The 26,370-nt window shown below is 41.8% G+C and overlaps 1 protein-coding gene across 3 annotated transcripts in view; it reads right to left on the bottom strand.

Annotated features, from left to right (window-relative positions):
- WWOX (WW domain containing oxidoreductase) overlaps positions 1-26,370 on the bottom strand; it is a 954,836-nt gene that overhangs the window by 701,433 nt on the left and 227,033 nt on the right. For all 3 annotated transcript variants that reach the window (XM_072731475.1, XM_072731473.1, XM_072731474.1), the window contains exon 6: positions 11,699-11,787. In XM_072731475.1, coding sequence (XP_072587576.1) covers positions 11,699-11,787 — 89 coding nt within the window. The remainder of the gene's footprint in view (positions 1-11,698; positions 11,788-26,370) is intronic.

The following is a 26,370-nucleotide window of genomic DNA, read 5'->3' on the forward strand; positions in this document are numbered from 1 at the left end:
GTTACCACCATATCCTGTGTGTGGAATGCCCTTTCCAGAAAAGCATTATGGTCACATTCAGGGATAGGGGTCGACCGTCCAGGGGTCTTAGCACTGCATTGTCGGAGCAGTTACATAAAACACAGAACATACAAGACAGGACCTGGGAGGAAGAAGGGTCGCCTTCACCAACCTCAAACCTCAAACCCAGGCATCATCTATCAAACCCCTATCATAAAGGGGGTACATCACACGGGCCAGGCGTCTGCCCTAGCCCCTGGCTTCCCGACTCTGAGCTCCAAGGGCCTCCCTGCAGGGGCCAAACCTCCCCAGATACACCCTTGACATAGAAACACTATGGCTCTTCATCCTCAGAATGCAGCTCTGAGCCTCCCTCACACTCCATTTCACAGATGAGGACGCTGAGGGTCTGAGAAGCAGAATAACTTGCTCAGAGGCCTAGGCTGTCGAGACAGGATTTGAACCCGAGCCAGTCTGACACCTCACTAAGGGTGGCCTGTTAGAGACCTCTGTCAACGCTCGGAGCTATGTTAGGGGAGGGGGTGACAGCAGAAGGGGTGAAGCGATTATCCCTGCAGAAAAAAAGTAACCAAGACTCCAGAATCAGTTGTTAGGTGGGCAGTGCTCAGTGCCCCACGACACACGGCACCTTGCGAGAACCACCCAGGGAGCTTCTAAAAGTCCAAATGCCCAAGAGTGTGTCCCAGACGCGGTGCAATCAGAATGCAAGGAGCAGCCAAACACCAGCATTTTTTAACAGCCCCACTGAGAACCAGGGTGACAGTCCCCAGGGAGTTTGGAGATCTGATGTGGGAAACTGAAACACCCCTGTCCTTTAAGGTGGGAGACATTTTGCCCAGATCCACTTCCCAAAGCTACATCATTTGTCAACTTTCCCACTCCTTAGACTTCTCAAGTCAACCAGAAACCTTTTCTTCTTTCTGCTTTGGGTTATCAATTATTGCATAATGTCGGCTAAAATATCTATTTGATTACGAGCCGGTGACTGAACTACAACAGCAGCAGAAGCTCTTAAAAGGCAAAATAAGAACTTTGACGCTAATGGAGAGGATCCATTTAAATTTTTCCTGAATGACAAGGTATTGGGTAGATTTTTACGAAATGAAGAAAACAAAGGACTCACAATATTAAAAACACAGTGCAGTGACAAGTAGTTCAACTGAAAATATAATCTTCCTTGGGGATTTTCAGCAGGCTGCCACAGAGTAGCTCCGCTGATTTATTTCAAATGTACAATTCAAGTTTTTAGGCTGACAAGAATTAGCTTCTCGACAACGTACTGAGGAAAAGAGACGGTTCCCGTGTTATTAAAATGTGATTTCGGTGTGGTTTAAGCACAAGTCCCCAACATGTCAATTATGTAAAAGGAGCATTCCAACATGACAATGGGGGTGGTTGGAAAGTACAAGGAGAAAAACCGAGCTGGATTCATGCGCCAAGATGGGACTTGAAATTCTCAACCACAGACACTGAAATGCTCTTCTCAAGTCTTACATAAACCAGAGCTCTCTGAGAGTAATCACAGGCTTGCTGCGTCAATGACTAGAGGGGTGGTCTCAGCATGGGTGAAAGAACAGGCCTTGCAGAGCTCAGAGGGGTCAGTCCTTGTCCATGCCAAGTGACGCCAGGCTAGCTTGGCCACGTTGTTTGTGCCACACCAGGGAAGCTCTGGCTCCTAACAGGCAAATGCGTCCTTGGGTTTCCTAGAGGGAATTTTTATGTGTTTTTTTTTTCCTGAAATAACTGTATATATGATTACTTTAAAATTTGTTTCCCAAGATCTTTAAACATATAACGTCTATACCACCTGTGGAAGTATCAGTTCAGGAACTATGAATGGCTTGGGAATCAGCGCATTAAAAGCAAAGTTCAGGTCACCAAATGAAATTATGTGTTTCTAGTTTTGTTCTTCCTTCCTCCCTCTCATCCACTCACCCAACCACCTACCCCATCCATCCGCTTCCATGAGCTCATTATAAGGTGGTATATGTAATAATTGCAAAGGATGATGGTAATGATAACAACAATGATGATATAGCTAAAATTTATTAGGTATCAGGTACCATATTTATAAACATCATGTTATTTAATCTTCTCAACCACCCACGATGGTATTACCATGATTTCCCACTATTACTGATGAAGAAACTTAAGATCAGAGGGATTAAAGAATTTGCTAACATCCTCAAGTAAGTAACATATGGAACAGAGATCCAGAGCTAAGACAAAGATGAAGTAGCCAAGGTTGCTGCCTCTGTGGGGCTCAGCCTAACGAAGAAAAATCAATATAGAAAACAGAATCCCCAAAGTATTCAAGCATAATGATTGGATATGTTGTCAACAGTCCAAAAGTGACTTGTCAATTCAACCATGGAGAGTGGAGGGCAGAGGAGGGAATATGGAGGCTCTGTAGAGGATGTGACGAAGTCATCCAGTGAGCAGGTGGTGGACAGGTAAGAGGAGACTAGCATGAGTCAGGAGCACAGGCCCAGAATCGGAAGGCAGAGCCTCTAAGTGTGTCTTTGAGCAGGGTGGAGAGACATGGGGCTGGGAGAACACAACCATAAATGAAGGTGGAAGGGCCAGACTTCAGAAGAGTTGCGGGGGGCGGGGGAGGGGGGTCACATCAGTAGATGCAGCCTTTGCAGTTCAGATGGCAAGACACCACCAAAAGTTTTTTCCACAGGACAGTGTCAGGGCTGGGTTTGTGTTTGAGAGTGATCAGTGGGGTAGTTCAGATGCATAAATAGCAAAAAGACCCTCTGGTCTTCTTCTGTCTCCTGATCAGCATCATTACGAAGACAAGTAGGAAGTTAAGAGGAAATGAACACTGACGTTTGGAGTAAATGTGCAAGGACAATTGCAAACGAGAATAAATAGTTGCCATTTCTTCTTAAACTCACTCCACAGAGAGACACCTTCTACATATTCGGTAGAAAAAAGTCTGAGTTCTTTAACTGAGGGGAGGAGCCTCTCTTCCATTGGGTTTGTTTAACCTCCTTTCCACATATTTCAGCAAAACAATTTCCTCTTGGTGATAGAAAATTGGCTGGAAGGAGCATCTCCTTCAACCTTGAAGTGACCTTAATAATTGTCCCACTAGGCAGGGGTTGTCATCCATCCTATTAATGGGACAAATTGCCTTCGGAGGCAATGTGTCCTACATGATGCATTTCCCAAATGAGACAGATCTTTCTGATTCTGCAAACTACTGTCTAAGCTGAGCTTAGTGGCAATAAAAATTTTTGGACCAAGTTCTAGCCTTACTACTTACTTGCTAGCATGACCTTGGTCAAGGTCCTCAATCTCTTTAAGCCTCAATACCTTGATCTATGAAATGTGGCTGATCATTGCATTAGGCTGAACCATAAGACACTGCCATTCTTCTACCATTTTTGACCTATCCTCTGAGTCCTAGTGAGGATAAAATGGGATGACATGTAAGTGCTTAACTGTGCTTGACACATAATAAATAGGTGATAAATATGAGCAATTACTCTCATCATCAGCATTATATGGTTCCAAACCCCAATTAGGACTTCAGTGTCTTCATTATTTTAAAAAAACTTAGTTGTCTTTGTTGACCTGCTTTTCATATGGTGGTATTTCCAAACCTCAGCACAGCATGCTGTTCTTCTCAAACTCTTATCTCTTTTCCCAGCCTCTAAATATCAAAGAATATTGCTGAGTATCTGCAGAAAGTTGAAATTAACCAAGCATACAACTGTTGGCTATTTACACCTACATATCTTGACCAGGCCTAACATAATCCATTTTCTAAGAAAAATGTCATGTATTTCTCATAATGACAAGGTGCTCTTAAATGAGTTATATTTCAAGAGATAGTGAGTTCAAATCCAAGGATTAGCAAGCCACAAATCCCAGACCGAATCTCAACTCCAACTCTTCCTGTTTTTGAAAATAAGGTTTTATTGGAACACAGAAACACCCAATCATTTACAAGTTCTCAATGGCTACTTCTGAATTACAAAGGTCTCACTCAACAATCAAGATGCACTCAACACTAGTTGCTACAGAGACCATCTGGCTCATAAAGGCAAAAATATCTATATCTATATCTATATCTATATCTATATCTATATCTATATCTATATCATCTATATCTATATCTATCTATATCCCTATATATATATATATATATATATATACCCGATTCTTTATGGAAAAAACTTTGCTGACTTGTACTCTAGTCCAATGATTTAAATGGTCATTGTTGAACACCAGGAATAAAATTAATATTATTTGCTAGAGTTAAAAGACATAACATGGGTTATATATACATTGGTGGGATGGCGAGTGTAGTAGGAGGAAGCAGCCACAGAGTAATTGTATCTGTCCTCCAAAGCTAGGTTTTTATTCTTCCTGGAAGGGAAGTTTTTTTTGTGTCTTCAATTAACATACATCACTTTGATGTCATGAAACACGATAGTGATGGCTGAACCGAGAATTCTGTTGGGAAATCAAAACTGTTTATTTTGCAAACATCATTGTGGTTAATTCGAACACAGTTTCATGTATTCTTTAGCTGTGATGACTTTTAATGATGGCAAAAGGTTCACTGAATTTTTTTCTGACAAATTTAATTGCAACATGGCCCCTAATTAATGCAATAAATATTCTTCTCCACTAAGGATATGTTTTTGAAGATAGACATCATGGAAAGCTATCAAAAAATCCGCAAGCTTCATGACTATTCTAAGAGAGAAATAGGCATGGGAGAAGAGAGATGGCAAATGGTTTACTGCTAGTGTCTGGCCCAGTTCCTGGCACCATTGTAAGCATTGAATAAATAATGAAGTAAGGGGAAAAATGAAAAACTACACAGAAAAGGAGTGGAGCAGAAGTCAGATGAGATGAGGTACTTTGGTGCCCAAAACACATAGACTAATTATTTTCAGTATATGCCACTAAACCTTCCCAATGTACCTGTATATTCAAAGCAGGATGCTCTTATGGCAACCTTAATCATCCGGAAAAAAAAAATGGCAAAAGCCAAGGGAAACAGATGTAGCAATAGCAAAGAAAATCGAGTCTAGCCATTTACTCTGAAAGGGAATTGCAAAGCATCACAATCAAATCAAGAGCTTTGTAAAGAGTCACAAAGAGCAGGGGAGGAAATACTCAGTAGAGTAAGAAGTACTCTGAGATCCTCACTGAAGCATCACTATAGTGACGATCATTTCTGCTTGGCTCCTGTGATGCTTCTAGCATGTGGGCAACATGAACCTCATTTTCACTCTGCACTTGGTTGCCAGGAATCTCAAAGCTCATTCTTAGGTCCAATGTTTAAGGACAGTGAAAGTCCTTATAAGATCCATACTTCCACTAGGACCACATCTTATTAGTCTACTTCATCCCCTTTCCCTACTTAAGTTTACATCTTACTCCTATTTTATCATACTGTATGTATTCTTAAAAACATCTTAGATCATTTTAGATCAAGATAAGAAAAACACATGTTAATAATAGTCATAGGCACAGTACACTGGTTATTCCATGCATGATGGCGCTCCTCTTCAAAACCATTTAAAAAAATGTATGTGATAATCTAGCTTTACACACATTTGGAAAGTGAGGCACAGAGATGCCAATAGTTTGCCCAAGGCCACAGTTAGTGAGGTAGCAGAGCTGGGATTTAAATCTAAGTTCAATTGAGCCACACCATGGGCTGGCTCTATGGCCCTAGTGCAAATCCAGCTCATCTCCTCTAACTCTAAATAAAATTTTATTGGAACATGGTCACGTTCATCTACTCAAATCCTGCCCATAGCTGCTTTCATGCTACAAAGGCAGAGCTGAGTAATTGCAACAAGGATGTTATGGCCTGGAAAGTCTAAAATATTTATTTTGTTGGTTTGCAGGTTTGTTGACTCCTGAATTACACCATACTACCCTGCATTAGTATTTTTGTTTAATAAGAAATGAAGTATATTAAATGTTTCTGAAATTTTTAAAACGAATTATATTAAAAGATGCCTAAAGAATTAAATTTAAGGGCAGCCCAGGTGGCTCTGCGGTTTAGCGCTGCCTTCAGCCCAGGCCCCGATCTTGGAGACCCGGGATCTAGTCCCATGTCGGGCTCCCTGCGTAGAGCCTGCTTCTCCCTCTGCCTCTCGTGCTCTCTGTGTCTCTCATAAATAAATAAATAAAATCTTTTTTAAAAAAGGAATTAAATTTCAGAGGCAAGAAATTTACTTATGAAGGAAATGTTCTTCCCTGGTATTTCTAAATATATTAACTGTTTCACAATATAATTTTTTGATATGCTAACATGTAAAATATATGGGATGGGGAAAAATTAACTTGTACAGTTTTTAAACTTTTCCCTAAAAAATTATAATTAAGATCTAGATTTAGAGAGTTCATTACAACTAAAATATGCCTCTCCTTTTCTTTTTTCTTTTAGATTTCATACTGGGTAGAAAAGCAAAGCAATATGATCCTTTGCTAGGCAAACCAGAAATGGATTTCTCATGTCGAGCAAAGAGTAATGCAGATATGTTGGCTAAAACATTATTCTTAAAATTGAGCTGAGAAGAAAAAGAAAGATTAAGCTGTAATTTACACATCGGTCTTCAGGGTAATTTATCCCTCAAAATGTAGAATTTATTTATAATTTATGGCCCACCCACTTCCATAGAAGGATTTGCAAAAGTAAAATTTGGAATAAGGATCCAAGAATATTATATCTGGGATTAGTAGATTCAAGTTCTGAGAGTAATTTAGTAAAAAGTAAAAATAAATAGCTTTGTTAAAGACTATCCCCTTCAAATGTTTAAAAAATAAAGAAAGCATTCTTAGCATTTTTTTAAAAAACATCACTATTCTATATTATTTTCTAAATGAAACAAAGTCTAATTTCCTTAAATTATACTGGAGACAGAAAGTTGAGAAGGCAAAGTAAAAATCCATCATCAAAAATGAAGTTCTAGAAACCATCAGAATTGTATATATTATTTTAATATGAACTATCGATTTCAATTAATTTCTAGAACAAATCAAAGCCTTTGGTCAACATTGTAAGAGCTGATTGGTACCTGGGATCCAAGCCAAGAGTTTCCCATAGTATGTTCCATTACCAATTTTCAGAACTCCAGGATTGGAATCCAGGTGTCCATTATTTCAGGACTATCTGGAACTCAAATTTTTTTAAATATTTATTTATTTATTCATGAAAGACATGGGGGGGGGGTGCAGAGACACAGGAGGAGGGAGAAGCAGGCTCCATGGCGGAAGCCCGACATGGGACTCGATCCCGGGACTCCAGGATCGCGCCCTGGGCCAAAGGCAGGCACTAAACCGCTGAGCCACCCAGGGATCCCCTGGAACTCAAATTTTTAATATCTTCTGAAAAAGAAAAAATATCTACAGAGCTTCTAGTTCTAATAGCTGTCAAACTGTTTCAGGCCCTGTTCAAAATATGCACTTTTCAGTAAACTAAACAGCTAGAAACTAGGAATGAAAATGTACAAAAGTGCCACAAACAACAGACTATTGGTGAAAAGCCTGTTGCATAAAATGCCAGTATTTGGTCTGAATGATTAGTAAAGATCCCAGCTCTCCATACTCTGATGGATGCCTCCGCCTGTCAGGCAGTGTGGAGCCTGGATGTTTTTCAGGATTGCAGTTTAAAGAAAATTTCCTTCAAAATTCAGTTTGGTTGGGACTTACCACAGGCTTTGGCTTGGAACTTTCCAGTAATGCCCAACATAATTCGACCTGAGACACACTGACCGACCACTACCAACACTAACTCTGGGGAGAACTGTCTGGAAGCGGGCAAAGGATTCCTGGCCTGACCACCCAGAAGAGTGAGAGGAGAATAGCAGAATGAATGGATGCAAGTTGAGATGGGCAGAGGTATGGAGCAGTCAGGGAGTGCTGAGCCCCCAAAAACTGGCACGGGCAAGCAGCCCCATGTGTCTTCTCCATAGCAGACTATGCTATCACCTATGCAGCAATCTTGCCCAAGAATTAAACGGGTATGGGACCAAGCCTCTACAGTTAGCTACACTTCACAAGAAAGTGAGGAGACAAAAGAACAAAAGAACATGTTCAACAACACCACGGGGATGCAGTTACTGAAGTATAGGATACAGAAAACTCTAGAAGGCAACCTTGTCACTCCAACAAGTTGCATTAATTACAAAAAAAATTTTTTTGAGAGGAAACCTACAGATTAAAGTGCATTCATTGTGTTTGAACAAACAACTGATTTAGACAAACTGGATGAGAGCATGGAAACATGTCTTGTTTTTAATGGCGTGAAGCTGCTAGATTTTGGAGCAACTTGTTACTCAGATACATCCCAGTACAGGAATCTGTGCTGAAACGTGGGACCGAAGTGTGAGACACAGCAAGAAGAGTTGTTCTCGATTCAGACACACTCGGGTTCAAACTGCAGATCCACCGCTGGCTAAAATTGGAAAAGCGATTTAGCCTCTCTGCGAAAGGCTGGAGCTTTTCAATTTGTAAACTAGAGATAAAAATGACTAATGCCTAGGGTTGCTGTAAGAAATTCAAGAGAGAATACCCGTATAAGTACTGAGCACCTTGCCTTGCACAGAATAAACAGCAAGCTGGCTGGCAGCTATTATTTTGTATAATCATTATTAGCAGCAGTGCTCATTCTAAAATAGCCTCCCACCCACCACCTCCTCCCCTCCCCAGAAAAAAGAAGATATCCCAGAATAGGCTAAACGCCCATGTCCTCCTGGTGGAAGGCAGATGGAGGGTGGGTCTGCATCACGACTGGCTGCCCCTTCAGCAGGGTTTGCACTTAGCATCTGTTTCTACCGTTCTCTGTGTTGGGCTACACAATCCGCCACCTCTCCTGGCACAAGGGAAGTGTCCATGAGCTGGAGCACGGACGTGGGGAATACACACAGGAGTGAGGAGCCTGACAGGACTTCTGGTGTACTCACAGGCTTCAAAATGGAATAGTAAATGGGAGTGTCCACATGGAATTTCAATGTGAGGGGTTTTTCCTCTCCTCAGTCCAACAGCACAAAAGGAGCCTGGTTCTGAACTGGCAGGCTTTCTTTCATTTGTCATTATGTTTTACACACAAGGAAATTTTCATGTCTGAAGATGGGAGGTGATGAGAAGCAGGAGGCTACACGTGGTTTTTGGCAGCCCAGCCACCTGCACTTAAATTCACTTCTGACAGTGCTCAGAATCTAAAGACCCGTAAGTACTAAACTGTCATCTGCCTATCCAGGAGAGATTTCACTTTGGCAGTATTTCAAAAGTAAAATCGCTCACTTTTTTATGCATATTTTCGCCACCACAATATTTCTCTAAGCCGTGTAAAAGGCTGGATCTCGAGAGACATATAAAAAGAGGTTTGTGGTACGGGGTTTTTGCTAAAAGGGAAATCGCCTTTGTTTCTAAACCTAGAAGTACAAAAATTCAGTCATTTGCTAAAATCTAGGATTAGGGCAAAACGGGTGATAGCTTTCTCCAAGAGTTTGAGGTTGATGATTACAAAAGGCAGTTGAATTTGATGATTTCTGAACTACTTTCCCTAACGGTCCTGTTACGACTTGGAAGACAGTCCTATTATGTAACAGTTGGCTCTCCTTGGCCATACTGCTGCTTCCAGTGCGGCCTGACAAAGGAGCTGGGGGAAGCATAGAGAGAGGCAGCACTGTGTCAGGGAGAGCGTGATAGTCAGAAGTGGATGCAAGTCCCACAGCGGCTCCCAGTCTGCCAAGTGACCCTGCAAGGGTCACTCACTGTCTCCGATCTCAGCTCCCACTGCATTTCAAGTGAAAGATGGGGCCGTGTGGTGGATGAGCAGGAGGCCTGAAGGGACTATAGCAGAGGCTCTGGGCTACCCACCCCCCAGCCCACTTCCCGGCTGGGAGCCCTCAGATAACCACCTTTTCCCTTCCAGTCTTGCTCTCCTCATCTGTATAACCGAATAAGAAATAGCAGTAAATCAGAAAATGCACACAAAAGGTTCTCAGTGCATGGCCCATAATAAGCACTGGATAAATGAACTGCTACTGCTCATTGCTGCTATTACTATTATTATTACTATTTTTCCAAATAACCACAAAACAGTAGGTTGAGGAGTCAGCTCTGAGCAATAAAACTGCTTGCTGGCCCCTGAGATTATGGCTTCGTGTCCAAGGGGAAGTAGGCTTCCAGTGGCCACTACTCTTCCCAGAGCCCAGAAGAGGGGCTGGGGCTTTGGAGGCACTCACTGAATGTGTGTTAAGTTAATGAGCAAGTGGATAAGTGAGTGATGAAGTTACATACAAGCAAATGTCTTCCAAGCTATTGCTGTACCCTGATCTGACCTTGCCTGGGAGCTCTGGAAAGGGCTGGCAGCCACCAGCTGGCAAACACTGTGGAGAACACACACATCAGGCTCACCCAGGTCTGTAGGCTCACCGGGGACATGACCCACTTGTTCTGTGAGTACGGGGCCTGCATTTACAGGGAGGGTGCAACTGCACTCAAGACTCTGACTCTAGATTTCAAACTCAAGGACTCAGCCCATTTGCTTGCTCCAGAAAAGGCTTTAGAGAGCAGACTTGTTGACAGTGTTCAAGAGCAGAGTGAGAAACTGAGGCAGATTCAAGAGAGACTGGACACTGGTCAGCACTGCAGGCACAGATCTACATAGTACCTTCTGAATATCTGGTTTAAATACCTCCCCATATATCCATCATCTGCTTGGAGAACTATAAAACCAATGCTCCCAACATAGCCTAACCCGAAGACAACTCATCATTTATCAGCATTCTCCCAAATTCAGTCATTCTGATGCCACTTCTGGAACTATCTTATCCTTGGCACCACCTGTACTGTTATTAACTTAATCCTCATGTTTAAATCAATTCACTGAAAAAAAAATTAAATGCAGTTATTTTTTTAAATGAAATTTAAACCACTACATTAAATGAGAAACCAGTATTGCTTGCCCTCAATATGAGGGAACCATAAAAATAAACACTTGGAAACAAAATATTGTAATTAAAATGGAGCTAGCCACCACTGCTTGCTCCAGCTCCAGGTCTGAGGTCTGCTCTCTCTCTGTTAGGAAAGGAGGTTGGCATGTGATGGCATAAACACTTGCCAGGCCCTAGCTAAGGCTTCCTCCTTCGGGCATTCTGAAAAACAAAAAAGAAGGAAAGAAAAGAGTAACCTTCTCACAATATGAGTCCATGTTTTGGAACCACGTTCACACACCGCATAAAATGGTTGCAGACGTAGAAACAGTAGAACCTTCTCCTGTCTGATTCTCGGCCTCCTTGAAGGACTGGATTAGTAAGGCTACTTGTTACTGGATGCAATTAAAATGCTTTTCCTCAATTCTAAGATGCACGGCAAACACATCGGTGATCAGGACACATCCTACAATCAGCTGGCTTTTATTAGCTATTTTTACTAGTGTTTGAATACTGTCTTTCCTTTTTTATTGGGGGAGCTGTTATTAGATTGATGACACATCTCATAATGAGGGTGACTCAAGAAGTCAAAAAAATACGGTACACCTTAACAGGGCCAATATAAATGAGCCTGCTGTTTGGGCGCCAGGACAACACAACAGCCTTGCATTGGTGTTTTCCCAATTGTGTTCATCTGATAAAGACATTACAATAGCAAGATATTATGATCTATAACCCTCCACTGGAACACTCACACATTCTTGGCCTTGAACGCTTGAGCAAAATGCTGCACGCTACGGAGCAGAGCGAGGTCCAGGGTCATTGCTTCTACCTTGGCTTTGTGCTGGAATGAGAGAAAATAAAAAGAAATGATAAATAACAGCAAGTTTAGTTCATGGTATCAAGTTACAGTAAATGTGTTATGGAACATGTCGGAATTCCCCTGTTTAATATTAGACGCCCAGAGAGAATATAAATCATTGGAATGAATGGAAGAACAGGGCTTTTACTGCCAAGTTTGGGAGGATGTGAGGCTGGGAATCTGCTAAAACCACAGGCTGGGGGTTGTGCTGTTTCACTCAGTGCACAGAGGATCCAAAGGGTCTTCAGGCTTAAGCATCTCCTCTCAATCTGTGTCCTAAAATAAAAACTCTAAAAATAAGGGAATGCCAGGACAAAGCCTGGCTCGTGTAAAAATTCAGTAGATGATATTTTAATCTCAAAAGCTGCCATGCAGGTTCTGAAATGATTCCGTTGAGCCTGCATCAAAAATTAAAGATGATTCATTTAGAGAAAGTACAAAGCAGGCAAAACTCATTTATTCCAATGGACCCCGAGTGACCTAGATCCCACAAAGGAGCTCTGGTTTCACAACCCAGGAAACCCTCCAGATAGGTGGGGCACATGTAGATGATGACAATAACTACAGTCTGTTCCAGGCTGACTGTGGCCTGGGTACTTCCATGCACCAGCTTGTTTCCTCCCCATAACAACTGAATGGGTTATACTTCCCCTATTTTACATGTGGCCTCATTAAAGATCACAGAACTAAGAAGTGTCAAGGGTGAGGATTCACCCCAGTATGCCTGACACAAAAGCCCACATTTCCTTCTTGACAGAACCTAGAAGGCCAAGGGCATCAGGATTTGAAGCAATCATGTTCCACTGGAGAGCATCCTAGCATAATTCTGGAAAGATCAGGGTTACCATCCAACTTGTTCTGTGTTTATGGGGCACCCCCAGTTTTTAAGTCTGGCTGGGCTGCAGGGTATGTAATTAAATACGATCACTTCTTAGACCCACCTCCTCCAAAGGACGGACAGCCAAGAATGCCAGGGCCACTGCCTGTTCAGGTGAGGAAAGTCCCAGCGAGCAAACGGCAAGCCTGGGAATTCTCATCTAGCCTGTGATGCTACAGTGAGAATGCAGAGATGAACGTGGTACCTCTAATGCTATGAAGGAGATGCAAACAGCACTGCCATGCACATGCTCCATTCAACTGTCTTACTTGGGGGAGGGGGTCCCACAAACTATGCTGAGATGCTTAGTCTTAGCATCCTGGGCTGTAACCCAAGTACCAAGCCTTGAACAATAAGCATCAGCCAGAGGCAGCAGGGAGGCCAACTGACCTTGGCCATTGCACATTCTGAGCCTCATTTGTAAAAGGCGAATATTATCTCCTCACAGACTTGTAAGAATGGGTGTAAAGTACCTAACATCCAGCCTGGAAGAGAGAACTTCACTAGAAGGAGATAAGGTGTCTACTGTGCCCAATTCTTTCTGGTCTGCAGCGAACTGTAGTTTGGGTGGGCTACGGCGTAGCACAATGGATGGAATGATGTTAATGAAGAGTGCGTCAGACCAGCTTGCTGTTAGATCCTGAAGGATGCAGGGTATGTCTCCTAAAGAGCTCAGTTTTAGGGAAAGGGATGTAAGGTGACTAAATGACTGCCCCAAGCCCCAATAGCATATGGATGTTGTGAAGGCAGATTGGCCAGTGTAGATTGAAGGTCCTTGAGTAACAGTGGCAGGTGCACAAATGTGCCAATTTTGGAAGGAGGAGGAGAAGCATTTAACCTGAGCCAGGAATGTGCTAACACATGGGTTTTGTTATGAGTTTCCTAAGACCAGAGAAGAACAAAGGTGGAGGATCCAGAATGACTTGAGGCTATACCCCTTGTCTTATAGAGAAAGACACCACTGATGGCAAAAATGAATGCCCTTGAGTGAGATTGTACTGTGTAGAGAGCTTGGGCCTCCAGACCAGGAGATAAATGCCACTCACCTCCTGTCTGCATGGCTGATTAACTGTCCCATGACTAAAATCTCTTCAGAGTACCGAGCCTGTCAATGGCTAACTTGTATTCCTCATAGATTCTTATGCCTCATAAATGCTTCACTACCCAGCTTGACATTAAGAGTTAGCAAATAAAGTGGCTTTTTACCCTCATCCTACCTGCTCTGGCCTCAGCCTTACTTCACTTAGGGCATGATGCTCACTGCTGCACACAGACTCTTACAGAACTTTGAGTGTATCACAAGAGGAAACCCTAATACTCATTGTATTGGGGAAAATGGTGAAGACATCATTCCTCTCAGCCAAACCCCTTAGAGACTCCCTAAGGGACATGCAGCCTATGTATCATAAAGATGCATATACATATTTCCCTCATGAAACGGTAAGAACATTCCTAGATGGTGACCCCAAAGCAATCTCCCAAAGAAAACGATGGCTCAGCCAAGTGGGCCACTATAACCTTCTGTATGCGTAACTTACACTGGTCCTTCCCCTTCACTTTAAAATAAGGTACAGAGCTGCCACTACCAATGAGAACAAAATCAGAACATACACATCTAGAGGGAACAAGGGGTCACAAGCCACCAAGTAGTTCAACAGACTAATCCACAGGCTGTGGGTTACTAGGCTCCTGGGGACAGTGATTCAAGTCTACACACTATTACTCAGGTAATTCTCTTGCCCCCGGCATCAGGTTTCCTGTTTCTGCTACTGACCCTGAGAAATGCAGAGAAATTGAGTGCAATCTGGTAAATTCAGGGAAGGAAAAAAAGAAACACCACTTTTAGAATCAGGGAGCGTGGATGTGTTTGTGTGCGTTTTGGGGGCCAGGAGGAAGGGTTGCTTTTCTGATTGTCTAACAAATCTGACAGCATTATAGAACTATTTAACGCAAGATGTGCCCTAAACCAGGATGCAGTGGCTGAGGCACTGCAAACAGAACCCATTTCTGAGGGATAAACTGCTGAGGGCTAGGTTGAGGCAAGAGGCTCTATCTGCCAGTGTGATCTTTCCTGCCACATCTGGCCAGGAACCTGGAACTGACCACAATGCACTTCCCTGGTTTTAACTCACCAACTTTCTGTTGTTGTTAACTTCAATTTGGAACTAGTTATGGACTCCCAAGAAGTGGCAAAAATAGCACCAAGAGTGCCCATACACCTGCCTCCCAGCACCACCAATGGTGACATCTTATCCATGTCTATAGGACATTATCAGAACCAGAAAATCAACAGTGGTGCAAACACAGCTCATTAAACCACAGACTTACCTGGGCTTCACCATTTTGGGGAGACACTCATTTTCTTTTATTCGGAATATATTTGTGTATAATTCTATGACATTTTATTCAAGATACATATAATAATCACCACATGCAAGATACAGACTGTTCCACCACCACTAAAGAACTGGTGGGTTTTTTTTAAATTAAGAAATGTTAAATTAGCATTTGCCATCTACAACATGAGAAGTCCAGGCCTTGTTTGGGCAGGGTCTGCTCTTTGGATTGGCAAAACAAGCACATTTACAAAGTCCCAAACCCCTTTGTAGCTTACAATGGGCAATAAGATACCATCCAAATTCATTAGTATGACTCACTCAACTGCCTCCATACCAATCAGGAGGAGGCGATTCAGTATCCTTACTGAACAGCTCCCAAACCTCAATGTCTTAAAACAATCAAGGATTATTATTTGCTCACACTTCATGCCCATCTCAGGTCAGTTAGACCGTGTTCGCCGTGGCTAGCCAGGGTCCCAGGCAGATGGGGCCTCCACCTTCTGTAATATCACTAGCCTTTAGCGTGAAGACGAGAATGTGACACACTGTACATAAGTGGATCTCAAGGCCCCACCCTGCAGTACAGATGTTGCTTCTGATCACATTTTGTTGGCAGAGCAAGTCATGTGGTTATGCTTAGCTTAGGAAGGTACAACCCTCCATGTACTCAAAAATACAAATGGAAATATAAATAAATAAATGAATGAATGAATGAATGAATGAATGAATATATAAATAGTAATGACTAACACCCAGTCCATGACTTTGCTCTTTCCAGAGTTATTTCCGGCTACTTCCTATTTTACACGTTCATTAATTACAGAAAAATTCAGAAAAGACAGATGAATAAGGACAAACAAAAGGCATCTACAATCCCACTAACTCCAAAATAAACTGTTAACCTTCCATATGTCCCTCCCTTCTCCTTTGCCATCTAGATAGACAGATCTATCTACCCATCCTTCCATCCATCCATCCACCTACCCACCTTTGTTTAACAGGAAGAACTTCATACCAAGAGCTTTGAATCTTAAAATGCTATAAAATGCCTCTCTCAACCCTTCCCCAAATCCTCACTCTTCTCTCTAATCACACCAGTATACAATCTTCTCATCTCAGGCAGAATAAGAATGTAAATTTATTTTAAATTATGTATACAGATGCTGGTACCCATCATTTTAAGACAGAACTGCACAGGTGGCATCCCACACATGAAGCATCAGGCAACTTCTAAGTAGCTGAGAAGCCCACCTGCTCCCGACACCCCGGGCTCAGCCAGAAAAGCATAGTAATTAAGCAACCCACATGCTCTTCCTCCATTTCCCTGGGATACGGGGACACTTGCTGGTGACACAATTCACGGACACCCTCAATAGGCCAAGTCTTCTTGGACTTTATTAAGTTCCAAAATCTTCCTGAGTGATTCAAGAGTCTGTAAATGCCAAACCAAAAGGACTGCTCATTATATGAGTTGTTGTCATTAAATGAGTGATCTCTCATATCATTTTATGACTACAAACTAGCCAAGTGTGACTCAGATGTGATACCGCCTGAAACCAAAAGAACCATATGGGGATCATGCGGTATTTAAACAGAGAAGTGGGGAAATGTTGTCATCCACAGCAGAGACAGCAGAGCCAGGCTGACCTGGAAGCCACAGCCCTGGTAGCATTGACTTCAGGGCAGCTACATGGATGCTCTCGGCCTCAGCTGCCTCAATGGAAAATGGGCATTTGCCTTGTATGGTTGGGGTAAAGATGAGATATCCTGTATATAAGCCCTGGGGCACTTAAAGAATGACTATTACTCGGAAAGCCACTGCTAAAACAGGATACTCCTTATTTTTCAATAATAAAGCATATTAGTAATTGTGGTCTCCCTTCGTTATTTCATAAAATTAACATAAGTAACTCAGAGAAAGTATGAATAGCAATTCAGCAAAGGAGGTGATATCTGACTCCAAAGCAGGAAGAAGGGGGCTTGCTGAATCCCCCCGAGGCCATGTAATCCAGTTTCCAAATTCAATGAGTGGTTTGAACCTAAAAGATATTGGTAAAGGCCATAGACTCAAGCTGTATTGTCTGGGTCAGCACTGACCAGATGGGCAAGTTACGTCTCTCATTTGTACATTCAGCTTTTCCTTCTATAAAACAGAAATCCTGGTAGCACCTGCCTTACCAGGAAGTGAGGTGATCTGTGTAAAACACTTGGAATAGTGTCTGACTACTTGACAAGTGTTCTGTAACTGTTAGCAATGAATATCCTTATTGTGATTATTTTTGTTGTCATTCATACCTTGTTAGCACCATCACCACCACCACCACCACCATCAGCATCATCACCATTACCACCACCACCATCATCATCATTATCATCACCATCATCACCACCACCACCACCAGCAGCAGCAGCATGGAATCATTTCACTCGTCACTGCAAGGGCTGAATGGGACATAACTGGCCAACAGGAATGATCATAGAAGGCTGGCCATGAGCCCTTGCCGCATAGTACCTTTTATTCCTACCAATCCCCAACCCAATGGGGGCAGCTGTCACCCACCATTTTATAGATGTAGAAACTGAAGTTCTGAAAGCTCTTACACAACTTCACCCAGATAACAGTGGCAGAGCCAAGGTTCACCCTAAGCCATGATTTTAATCACTCTTCCATGTTCCAAAATGCCCACAAAAACTTCCTGTTCTCTCCCCATCAATTCCCCCTCAACTCCTCCCAGAGGCCCTCACATCAAGGCCAACCCCAGGAAACCCACTAGGTCTATCAGTGCCTTATAAAGAAGCAGCATACTGTCCTGCTGTTGGTCAACCATAAGAGAGACAATATTTACAAGTGTGAATTCATTCACTAATTCTGCCTCTAAAGGTAAATATATATATTCCACAGCTTCTATTTCCTTTACTTATTTTCTTCTTCCCCATATCATTGCATCACTCATAATCTGCTTATCATCAGTGGAAGAACAAAAAAGATAATATCTCATGGCAATAGGCCTTTAGAAGACTGTATTTTTGTAACTAATTCAAGTGGCCAACCATACTTCAAAAACAAACTTTCACTTGAAAATCATCATTAATTATACACTCCCTGTGAATTAGCTGGGAGTGTATCAATGCGTTTGCCCCACAATCTGATTTCTCCCTGTAACGAACCCAAAGTATTTGGTGTGGGAACCAAGAGCTGTTGGGCGTTATGTGTCATGCTCAGTTAATCAAGTAAGTATACTTCAAATCTAGTATGTGACCCTTGCTTCCTCCACTCACCTTGACCACACACACACTTTTGACCCAATCCTAGAGCAGGAGCTCTAGTGAGAAGAGTTCTTCATTTTGTGTTGAAACCATCATCTCTGAGTTGGTCAAAAAGAAGAGTACACAATACAGTTGGAGGTTGGGAAGATGGAAAAACCCAGATACACTGAGCAAGTGCAGGGAGCCCAGCCTCCAGCATGCCCAGAGGAAATTCTCCTTCAGCAGTGGGGGCTCATCCCATGCAATGGCAGATACAAGATTTACTGTTTAAGGGCAATGAGCTATTGAATATTCTAACTTGAAGGTGCCAATCTAGGAGGATTTGATGGGTGTGCACCTACACCTCTCTAACACTGATAGAAGAATTCATTTCTGTGCTCCTCTAAAAAAAGTTCTCATTTACATACATTTATTAATTATAAAAGCTGAAAAAATAAGGAGCACCTATGATATGCTTGGCATTTATTTTTCACTTAAGAGTAATGTGAAAAATCTTTTGAAGTGTATATCATTTCCCCCATTTTATAGACTAGAAAACAGAGGCTGATAAAAGTTTAAAGTGGCATGGCTAGTGAGACACAGACCCAGGTTTCCAACTGAGATGTGGCCAGCTCCCGAACTCCTACCTTTGCTGGATAGCACACTACGCTGTACCCCTGTCGTCATATTCTTCAACATATAACACCAAGAAGCTATAAAGAAATTAACATCATCTATATATTCTTATTTGTGTCTATTTTATATCATATTTATTTTATACGCTTAGAATTTACAAGAGAAGCCTATTGCTGAAGGAGAAAATGTAACTAAGGCAATAATCTACATTCAGAGCTTATTGCTAATGGCATCCTGCAAATTCTAATCCAATGGGCCTTAATTGCATTATGCTGATGTCTCTCACCCTTCCACTTTACATACTCTCAGTCCTGATTTTATGTTCTGAAACCTTAAATAGGACTTGTCACATTTACAACAGCAACAGACACTGGCGCTGAGCATAATATTGACATGACATTATTCACTGAACTACAATGCAGACCTAACTAAACTGGTTTAATAATTCATCAATATCCTATGTGGGACTTCAGAGCACTAATTTCTCCAGTATAATTTAAGTGATGTTGGTGGTGGCAAAAAATGGCAATCTCCTCACTGAGGAGCGCAAAAGTGGATGGATTCTCATATCTACTTTCGGCTCTGGTACCTTTCCATCAAACAACCCACACCAGATCATGAGTAAATTGACAGGGAGTTTGCCCAATCTTGGCTGAGCCTAAACATCAAAAGTAGGCACTGGTAAATGCTCTTCCTGATAGGGCATCCCAGAGAAAAAGAGAGTCTGAGTCTCTTTTCTGACTCTAAACATTGCATTGGTCTGCATACCACTATGCATTTAACAAGAAAAATACTCTTAGAGAAGGTTCTATGTCTCCAAGTAGGGAACCAAACCAAAAAAAAATCCTAAGCAAAGCCCAAGAGTTTTTGTAAAGTCTTGAGGGATACGGACTGAATTTGTCATTTCTAACCTTTAGATCAACCCTCAGCATCAACCCCTACTCCAGGGTCCCCATGAGCACGGCCTAACCCTTCCCTCCTCTCCCTTGCAAAATACACAAACAGCCCTAATAAGAAAATCATGACAACTCTTTCTTCATTATATACAGGTCAAAATTTTTGCCTTGTGTTGCTGGAACTCAATTTATAAAATAACTGTATCAATATCTATAGGTAATTGTGAGGCTGATTCAAGGAGAAATTGCACTGGGTAACAGCATATTTAATCTGGTGTATGAGTTACATGCCACGTAAAGCAAAACTATTAAAAATGCTTAGACAGTAATTGGCAATATTTTGCACTCTGGATAAAAAATGCTTATCTTGCCAGAAACTAACAAGAGAGTGAAAATATTCGAAAACCTTCCAATTTCCCTCTATGCAATGCATTCACTTTGCAGCTTAAAAACAGTTTAAGGAAGGACAGCGGATGGCACAGGAGTTTGGCAGTCAACATGATTGTGCATTTATGCCTTGCTATTGAAGAAAGAGCCTTTTTTCATAGTGAATTTTTCATTCTAATGTAAGTGATGATTTACGTTAACTATAGGTAAAGCATGGTTACATTTTCCTGAAGGATTGCAGGCAAGTAAAGAGTACTACAATAAGTTGAAGCATAAAAGCTTTCTCTGTCATAATATTTATTATAATGGCATATAAAATAGCTGAAATAAATAATAGATGACTAAAGGTAAATTCATATGATAAAGAATCCTTCAGCAGACACCATTACTTTTGACTGCTCTAGTTTTATACACAGTTGAAGACTCTTAATAAACAGGCCCTATATCTTATGTAAGTACTGGAAACATCAAAGATGTGCTTAAAAGGCAACATACTGGACATGAGCTAATTTACTGTATAATTATATTCTCAACAGGAACAGTATATATATTTTGAATGTTTAATAGCTGTGTTCTTCATGAAACTTGTTAAGCACTGGAACCCCCTCTTTTGGGGAAGTCACAGATAGAAGTATCAGTGCACTCCCCCCTCATTTCACAAAGAGGTGCAGAATTGAAAACACAGAGATCTGGTGCCCATTGATTACCTGGTGGCAAGCCAAGAATGCTTAGTTGAATATAAAGAGAAAAGTAAGATTTCTCTGCTATGGTTTAGAAGATTCTGAATTCCTCACAAAGGACTCATAAAGTTTGGAGAACCTCAGATGGAGAGAAGTGATCGTAAATACAATCTTTACTATGGAGAATACCACACATGGATTGGACAGTGTCTCTCTCAAGGGTTCTCAAGCAGAAGCACTCTGCTTCTGAAAGGACATCTGGCAAAGTCTGCAGAAGTTCTGGTTGCCACAGCTTGTTGGAGGGGTGTACCGGCATCTAACAGTAGAGGTTAGCAATCCTACTACACATCCTACAACAAACAGGTAGCACCCTGACAACCGGCCCCAGATGTCAACAGTGCCAACTTGTACGTGTGAGTTTGGTGAGAGGATCTCTGACCCACGCTAAGTAGTCAGTCTTCAGCTACTTACATGTATCATTGGTTGTAAAAATCAAACTGGCTCCCTGATGAAAGTACAAATAATGCACAAGTGGATTTTATGAAGTGAAAACAATTCCCAAATCCCACTACCCAAAGATAATGAGAATGACAGCGTGACACAAATCCTTCCCAAATATAATTTCTACACATACAAAAACATGGCACAACAATGTTTTCCTACAAACACAGTATTGTAGCTTACATGTTATTTTATAGTATTGTTTTTCCCAACTAATACATAATCTGATGTATCTTAATAGAACTCTACTCCCACTTATTCCAACCAGTATGTTTAGGTCATTGAAGGGGCTGCTCAATCATTTATTAAAAACTGATCCCCTTAGGAGAACACAGCCCTCCACAACCTTCACTAGCTTTGGGAACTTACTGCTTAAATTCCCAGCGTCTAACCTTCCCTGTCTATAAGAAAAGAAATCATAGAAGACTGTCCTCCTCAGGGTTGCTGTGAGGATTCAGGGAGATAGGAGCCATGAAAAGCACATTATATTATACGGATGCTCTGGGAGTGTTAACCATTGCTCTTATTGTAATTAATATTATTTTATATTCTTTCCAGTTTCTTGTTACTGAAAGCAATGCTGCAATACCTGTACTTCACCATATCTGAAGAGTTTCTTTTTTTTTTTTTTTTTTTTTTTAATGATAGTCACAGAGAGAGAGAGAGGGGCAGAGACACAGGCGGAGGAAGAAGCAGGCTCCATGCACCGGGAGCCCGATGTGGGATTCCATCCCAGGTCTCCAGGATCGCGCCCTGGGCCAAAGGCAGGCGCCAAACCACTGCGCCACCCAGGGATCCCTGAAGAGTTTCTATAGGAGAAAATTCCTGGAAGTAGAATTGCTAGATCAAGAGATGTCCACATTTTAAATCTTGATTGATTTTGCTGGGTGTCCTCCAAAAAGGTTCTAACAATTGCCATTCCCAAGAATGCTGAGGGAGACCATGAAAGAAAACCCAAACAACCAATAATTCACATTGACATTTATAGTAAATTAAAATGCAAAGTTTTATAATTCGATCTCAAATACCTGATACCCAGCAAGTGTCACAGAGCAGGTTTTTGAGACAGGATTTAATTGAGGAAACGAATGAAAACACATACCACCAAACTTAGGACAAATTCAGAAGGAGAGATAAAACTAGGCTAATGAGGGATCCCTGGGTGGTGCAGCGGTTTGGCGCCTGCCTTTGGCCCAGGGCGCGATCCTGGAGACCCGGGATCGAATCCCACGTCGGGCTCCCGGTGCATGGAGCCTGCTTCTCCCTCTGCCTGTGTCTCTGCCTCTCTCTCTCTCTGTGACTATCATAAATAAATAAAAATTTAAAAAATTTAAAAAAAGTTAAAAAAAAAAAAAAACTAGGCTAATGATATTAGCAGCAATGGCTTTCCATAAGCCATTTGGGAAGCCGGGCATTTCTCTTGCTGCTTCATGCTGGCAGGCTTGGCCACAATGCTGGATGATGGAGATGAACTTGGTATGCAAAGCATGCGGTAAACACGGAACAGCATTATCAAAGCTGAGAAGTGACCATGGTGGTTATTTTTAGTTTATGGATGAATCCAAAGGGAGAAACCTTTCAAAAGTTCTACAAAAACAAGGCAAAGTATTCAACAAATAATATGTAAAAGATAACACACACATACACACACACCTCAGAGAAAAATGAGGCGGCATGTGCCTAAGCAGCCTCTTCTAGGTTCCAACCAAAACACCCATAAAGGCAGAAACAGATGAGGACACACACAAAAGAAAGGTCACAGTTAAGTGATCCCCAAATGCTGGGCATCTTTTACATGAGCTGCAAAACCAAATAAATTATGTTTAAAAAGGGGTTGGAGACAGAACTGAAACAACAATAACAAGGAAGGTATTTTTTATAGAAGGGAGATTTCACTGAGTCATTAAATCATGTATGGTTTAGTTAACATGAGAGATATAAATAACTTTACACTTTGTAAGAGAAAATTTAGGTATGTATGTAGAAATTGCCAGAGTGACTCTGAGAGAGAGCAAGACAGAGGAGGAAAGAGAGAATGAAGGAGAGAGTGAAGGAAGGAAGGGGAGAAGGACAGAAGGAAGAGCTTTTAGCTTCTAAACGAGCAGCAGAGGAGGGATATATGGGATACATGAAATATAAAGAAACTGGATCAATCCAAAAAAGTATCCAAAAAGAAAAAAAAAAGTATCCCAAAATAATTAAATTTAATAATAAAGGAAAACACTTAGTAGAGAGGAAACACGAAATAAAATTCAGAAATGAGTATTAATATAACCATACTCATGAGGAATATAAATGTACTTAAATTCACATATTAAAAGGCAGAAACCAACAAAAACAAACTAGATTCTAAAAATCACCTCCAGGTAGTATATATGGAAAGAGAGAACTATCATCCCTCAAAATAGCTCTCCCCTTTCCACAGTGTGGGGTTCGCAGAGAAAGGAGTAGAGCCAGAAAGTACATTTCCCAGTGCACAGGGAGGTGGGTGGAGCATCCAGGCTTCTACCAAAGGCCTGTAAGTGGAAGGATGTGTAACTCCAGGGCTGTTCCTCTTATGAATTAGGCGGCGAGTATTTTCATTCTCCTTCCTTATGATGAATGTAGATTATACTATTTTCCTAGGGCCAGAGGGGCCCAAGGTGAAGAAAGCTGGGATATTTATTCACCAAATGAACAACAGCCACCTGTTGATCAGGGACATCCATGTGGATCTGTGTCATACACTGGAAATCACTTGGTAAAACTGTTTTCTGTCTACCCCTTGGAAGGCCAATCAAGTACCTGCCAAGCCAGAAGCTCAAGAGAAAAGCCAAAGGTCAGTGTGTAGGGGCTTCTTCATGCTGCTTCAATGGAGACATTACAAGAAAGACGTGTGCTAAGGGAAGAAGAATCCTCCAGCTGACAGCAATGAAATCAGGCACATCAGAGAGTTGAAAAAAAAAAAATTGATCCTAAAGCCCAAATAGCATAAAATAAGCCTGAAAAAGTCTTTGAGAGACAATAGCCATTATGACTTCTGAATTAATTTAAAAAAATTCAGCCCAGTAGGGTATATCAGGTTAGTGATAACTGCTTTTCCACTGAAGCTGGTTACTCTGGATAGTTTCATGCTCTTGAGAAGAGAGGGAGAAAAAGAGAGAGAGAGAGAGACAAAGGTGGGCCAGTGAGGGCTTATTGGACAGCTGAACCAGGACTGCTTCAGGAAATGAAGTCCAAGCAGAAGCCGAGGGAAGGGAAGCCCATGAAGAGTGTTAGAGTGAAGCCAACACCTGCATACAGAGCCAAAGCAGTGGACGGATGTCCTGTCCCCTCAGTGCACAGAGCATGCAGGTTTGGGCATCGGCACATGGCCACAGTCACATCTGACTTGCTCTGTGGTCTCCTCTCTCATAGCCAAATGGGACGAATGAATCACATTGGCCAATTCTGTTAAAAGCCAGCTAAGTTACAGACTGCATGTTTTCAAAAGAGCATCTCAGACAGCATTAGATGGGGAGGGGGAGGGCGGGGGACACCACCTTATAAATGTCCATTAGAAGCCACTTTGGAATGGCGTGCATGCTAAAGCAGCCTGGCCATACCACACGCTCTCCCTGCCTCTTCAATATTTATAAGCGGCATCTTCCCCTTTCCCTTTGGCTTGACGATACACATGTTCCCTACAGGCAGGGCTTCCGCTGCTGCAGCGTGATGGGATGACCCAGAGTTTCACCTCTGTAAAGGGAGGCCCTGGTCCATTTGCTCTTTTTTTCCTAAATGCAAGCACTGGCTTTATGAAGCTGTACTCCTTTCTGGGATGCCGGGCCTGCCTTGCAACCCTCAGGAGGACCTGGGGGTGTTATGGCTGAGGGTCATACTTTCCAGTTAAGCCAAGTGTCAACTGTCATCACATGTGTCAAACCTTAAGACATCTTTCCCCTGCATAAATGTACAAAATCTGTTCCATGGGGCAAACATTCACTGTGAACTAAACGCTTTTGAGGACCAACTCTCTGGCAGATACCATACAGGGAAGGGACGATAATAGATTTTCCCACATTTTACCCCGTGGAACCCTTACAAGGTAGACCTATTTTATAAATAAAAGAAAGGCTATGAAATCATGAAAAATCTGATCAAAAATCATTTAATTAGTAGCTGGCAGAACTGGGATTTCAGTTTTCCCTCCACTCTGATAAGCCAATTCTCTTTACAAGATACTAATATTGTCTTGGCATCAGAACTTCTCAACTCTGAAATTATCCCTGAGTCCAGAAGAGTTTGGTGTGGCCAAACATACCACTACTAAGAATGTTGTTCCTTCTATGAACCTGAAATCTTTTACACTCTTTTGTTTTACTTTGCCCATTAAAATTTTAACCTTATGATGAAAAAAACAGCTAACTTCAACCTCTCCCCCTATTCCCTTTCCCCAGGTTTTGGATTAACCAAGTTTGATAACTAAGTCTTGCGTAATTTCAATTGTTTCCATATGTGGAAAATATGATACTAATTAAACCACCTGCTCATTCTGATCTCATAGAACAGATTTTTCTTTCCAAATGGACTTAAGTCCTCTAGAACAGGGGTCAGCAAAGTTTTTCTTGAATGGGCCAGATAGTAAGTATTCCAGGTTTTGTGGGCCATATAAACTACTCCACTTTTGGAGCATGACAACAAAAACCGCCAGAGATAATGTAAATCAATGGGCATGGCCACATTCCGATAAAACTTGACTTACAAAAACAGGCATTGGGCTGGATTTCCTCCCAGAAGAGCACAGTTTGCTAACCTCCATTTTAGAACACAATCAAGAAAATTGGGTGGGCTTCCTGAAGTCTGACAGCCTTGAAATTGTTATGACTTATAGATTCCAATAAATGAAAGAGAAAAAAGGAGAACACCAAATGCATATCTTCAAGTGTGTGTTGTTTATCACACGGAACATTGGATAGAGAGAACACACAGCATAAGGAGCCCCAAATTGTGTAGAATTAAGGATGGCCAGTGAGCATCTGCTA

The sequence above is a fragment of the Vulpes vulpes genome, chromosome 12 (genome assembly GCF_048418805.1).
Source record: "Vulpes vulpes isolate BD-2025 chromosome 12, VulVul3, whole genome shotgun sequence".
In the NCBI taxonomy this organism is placed as follows: domain Eukaryota; kingdom Metazoa; phylum Chordata; class Mammalia; order Carnivora; family Canidae; genus Vulpes; species Vulpes vulpes.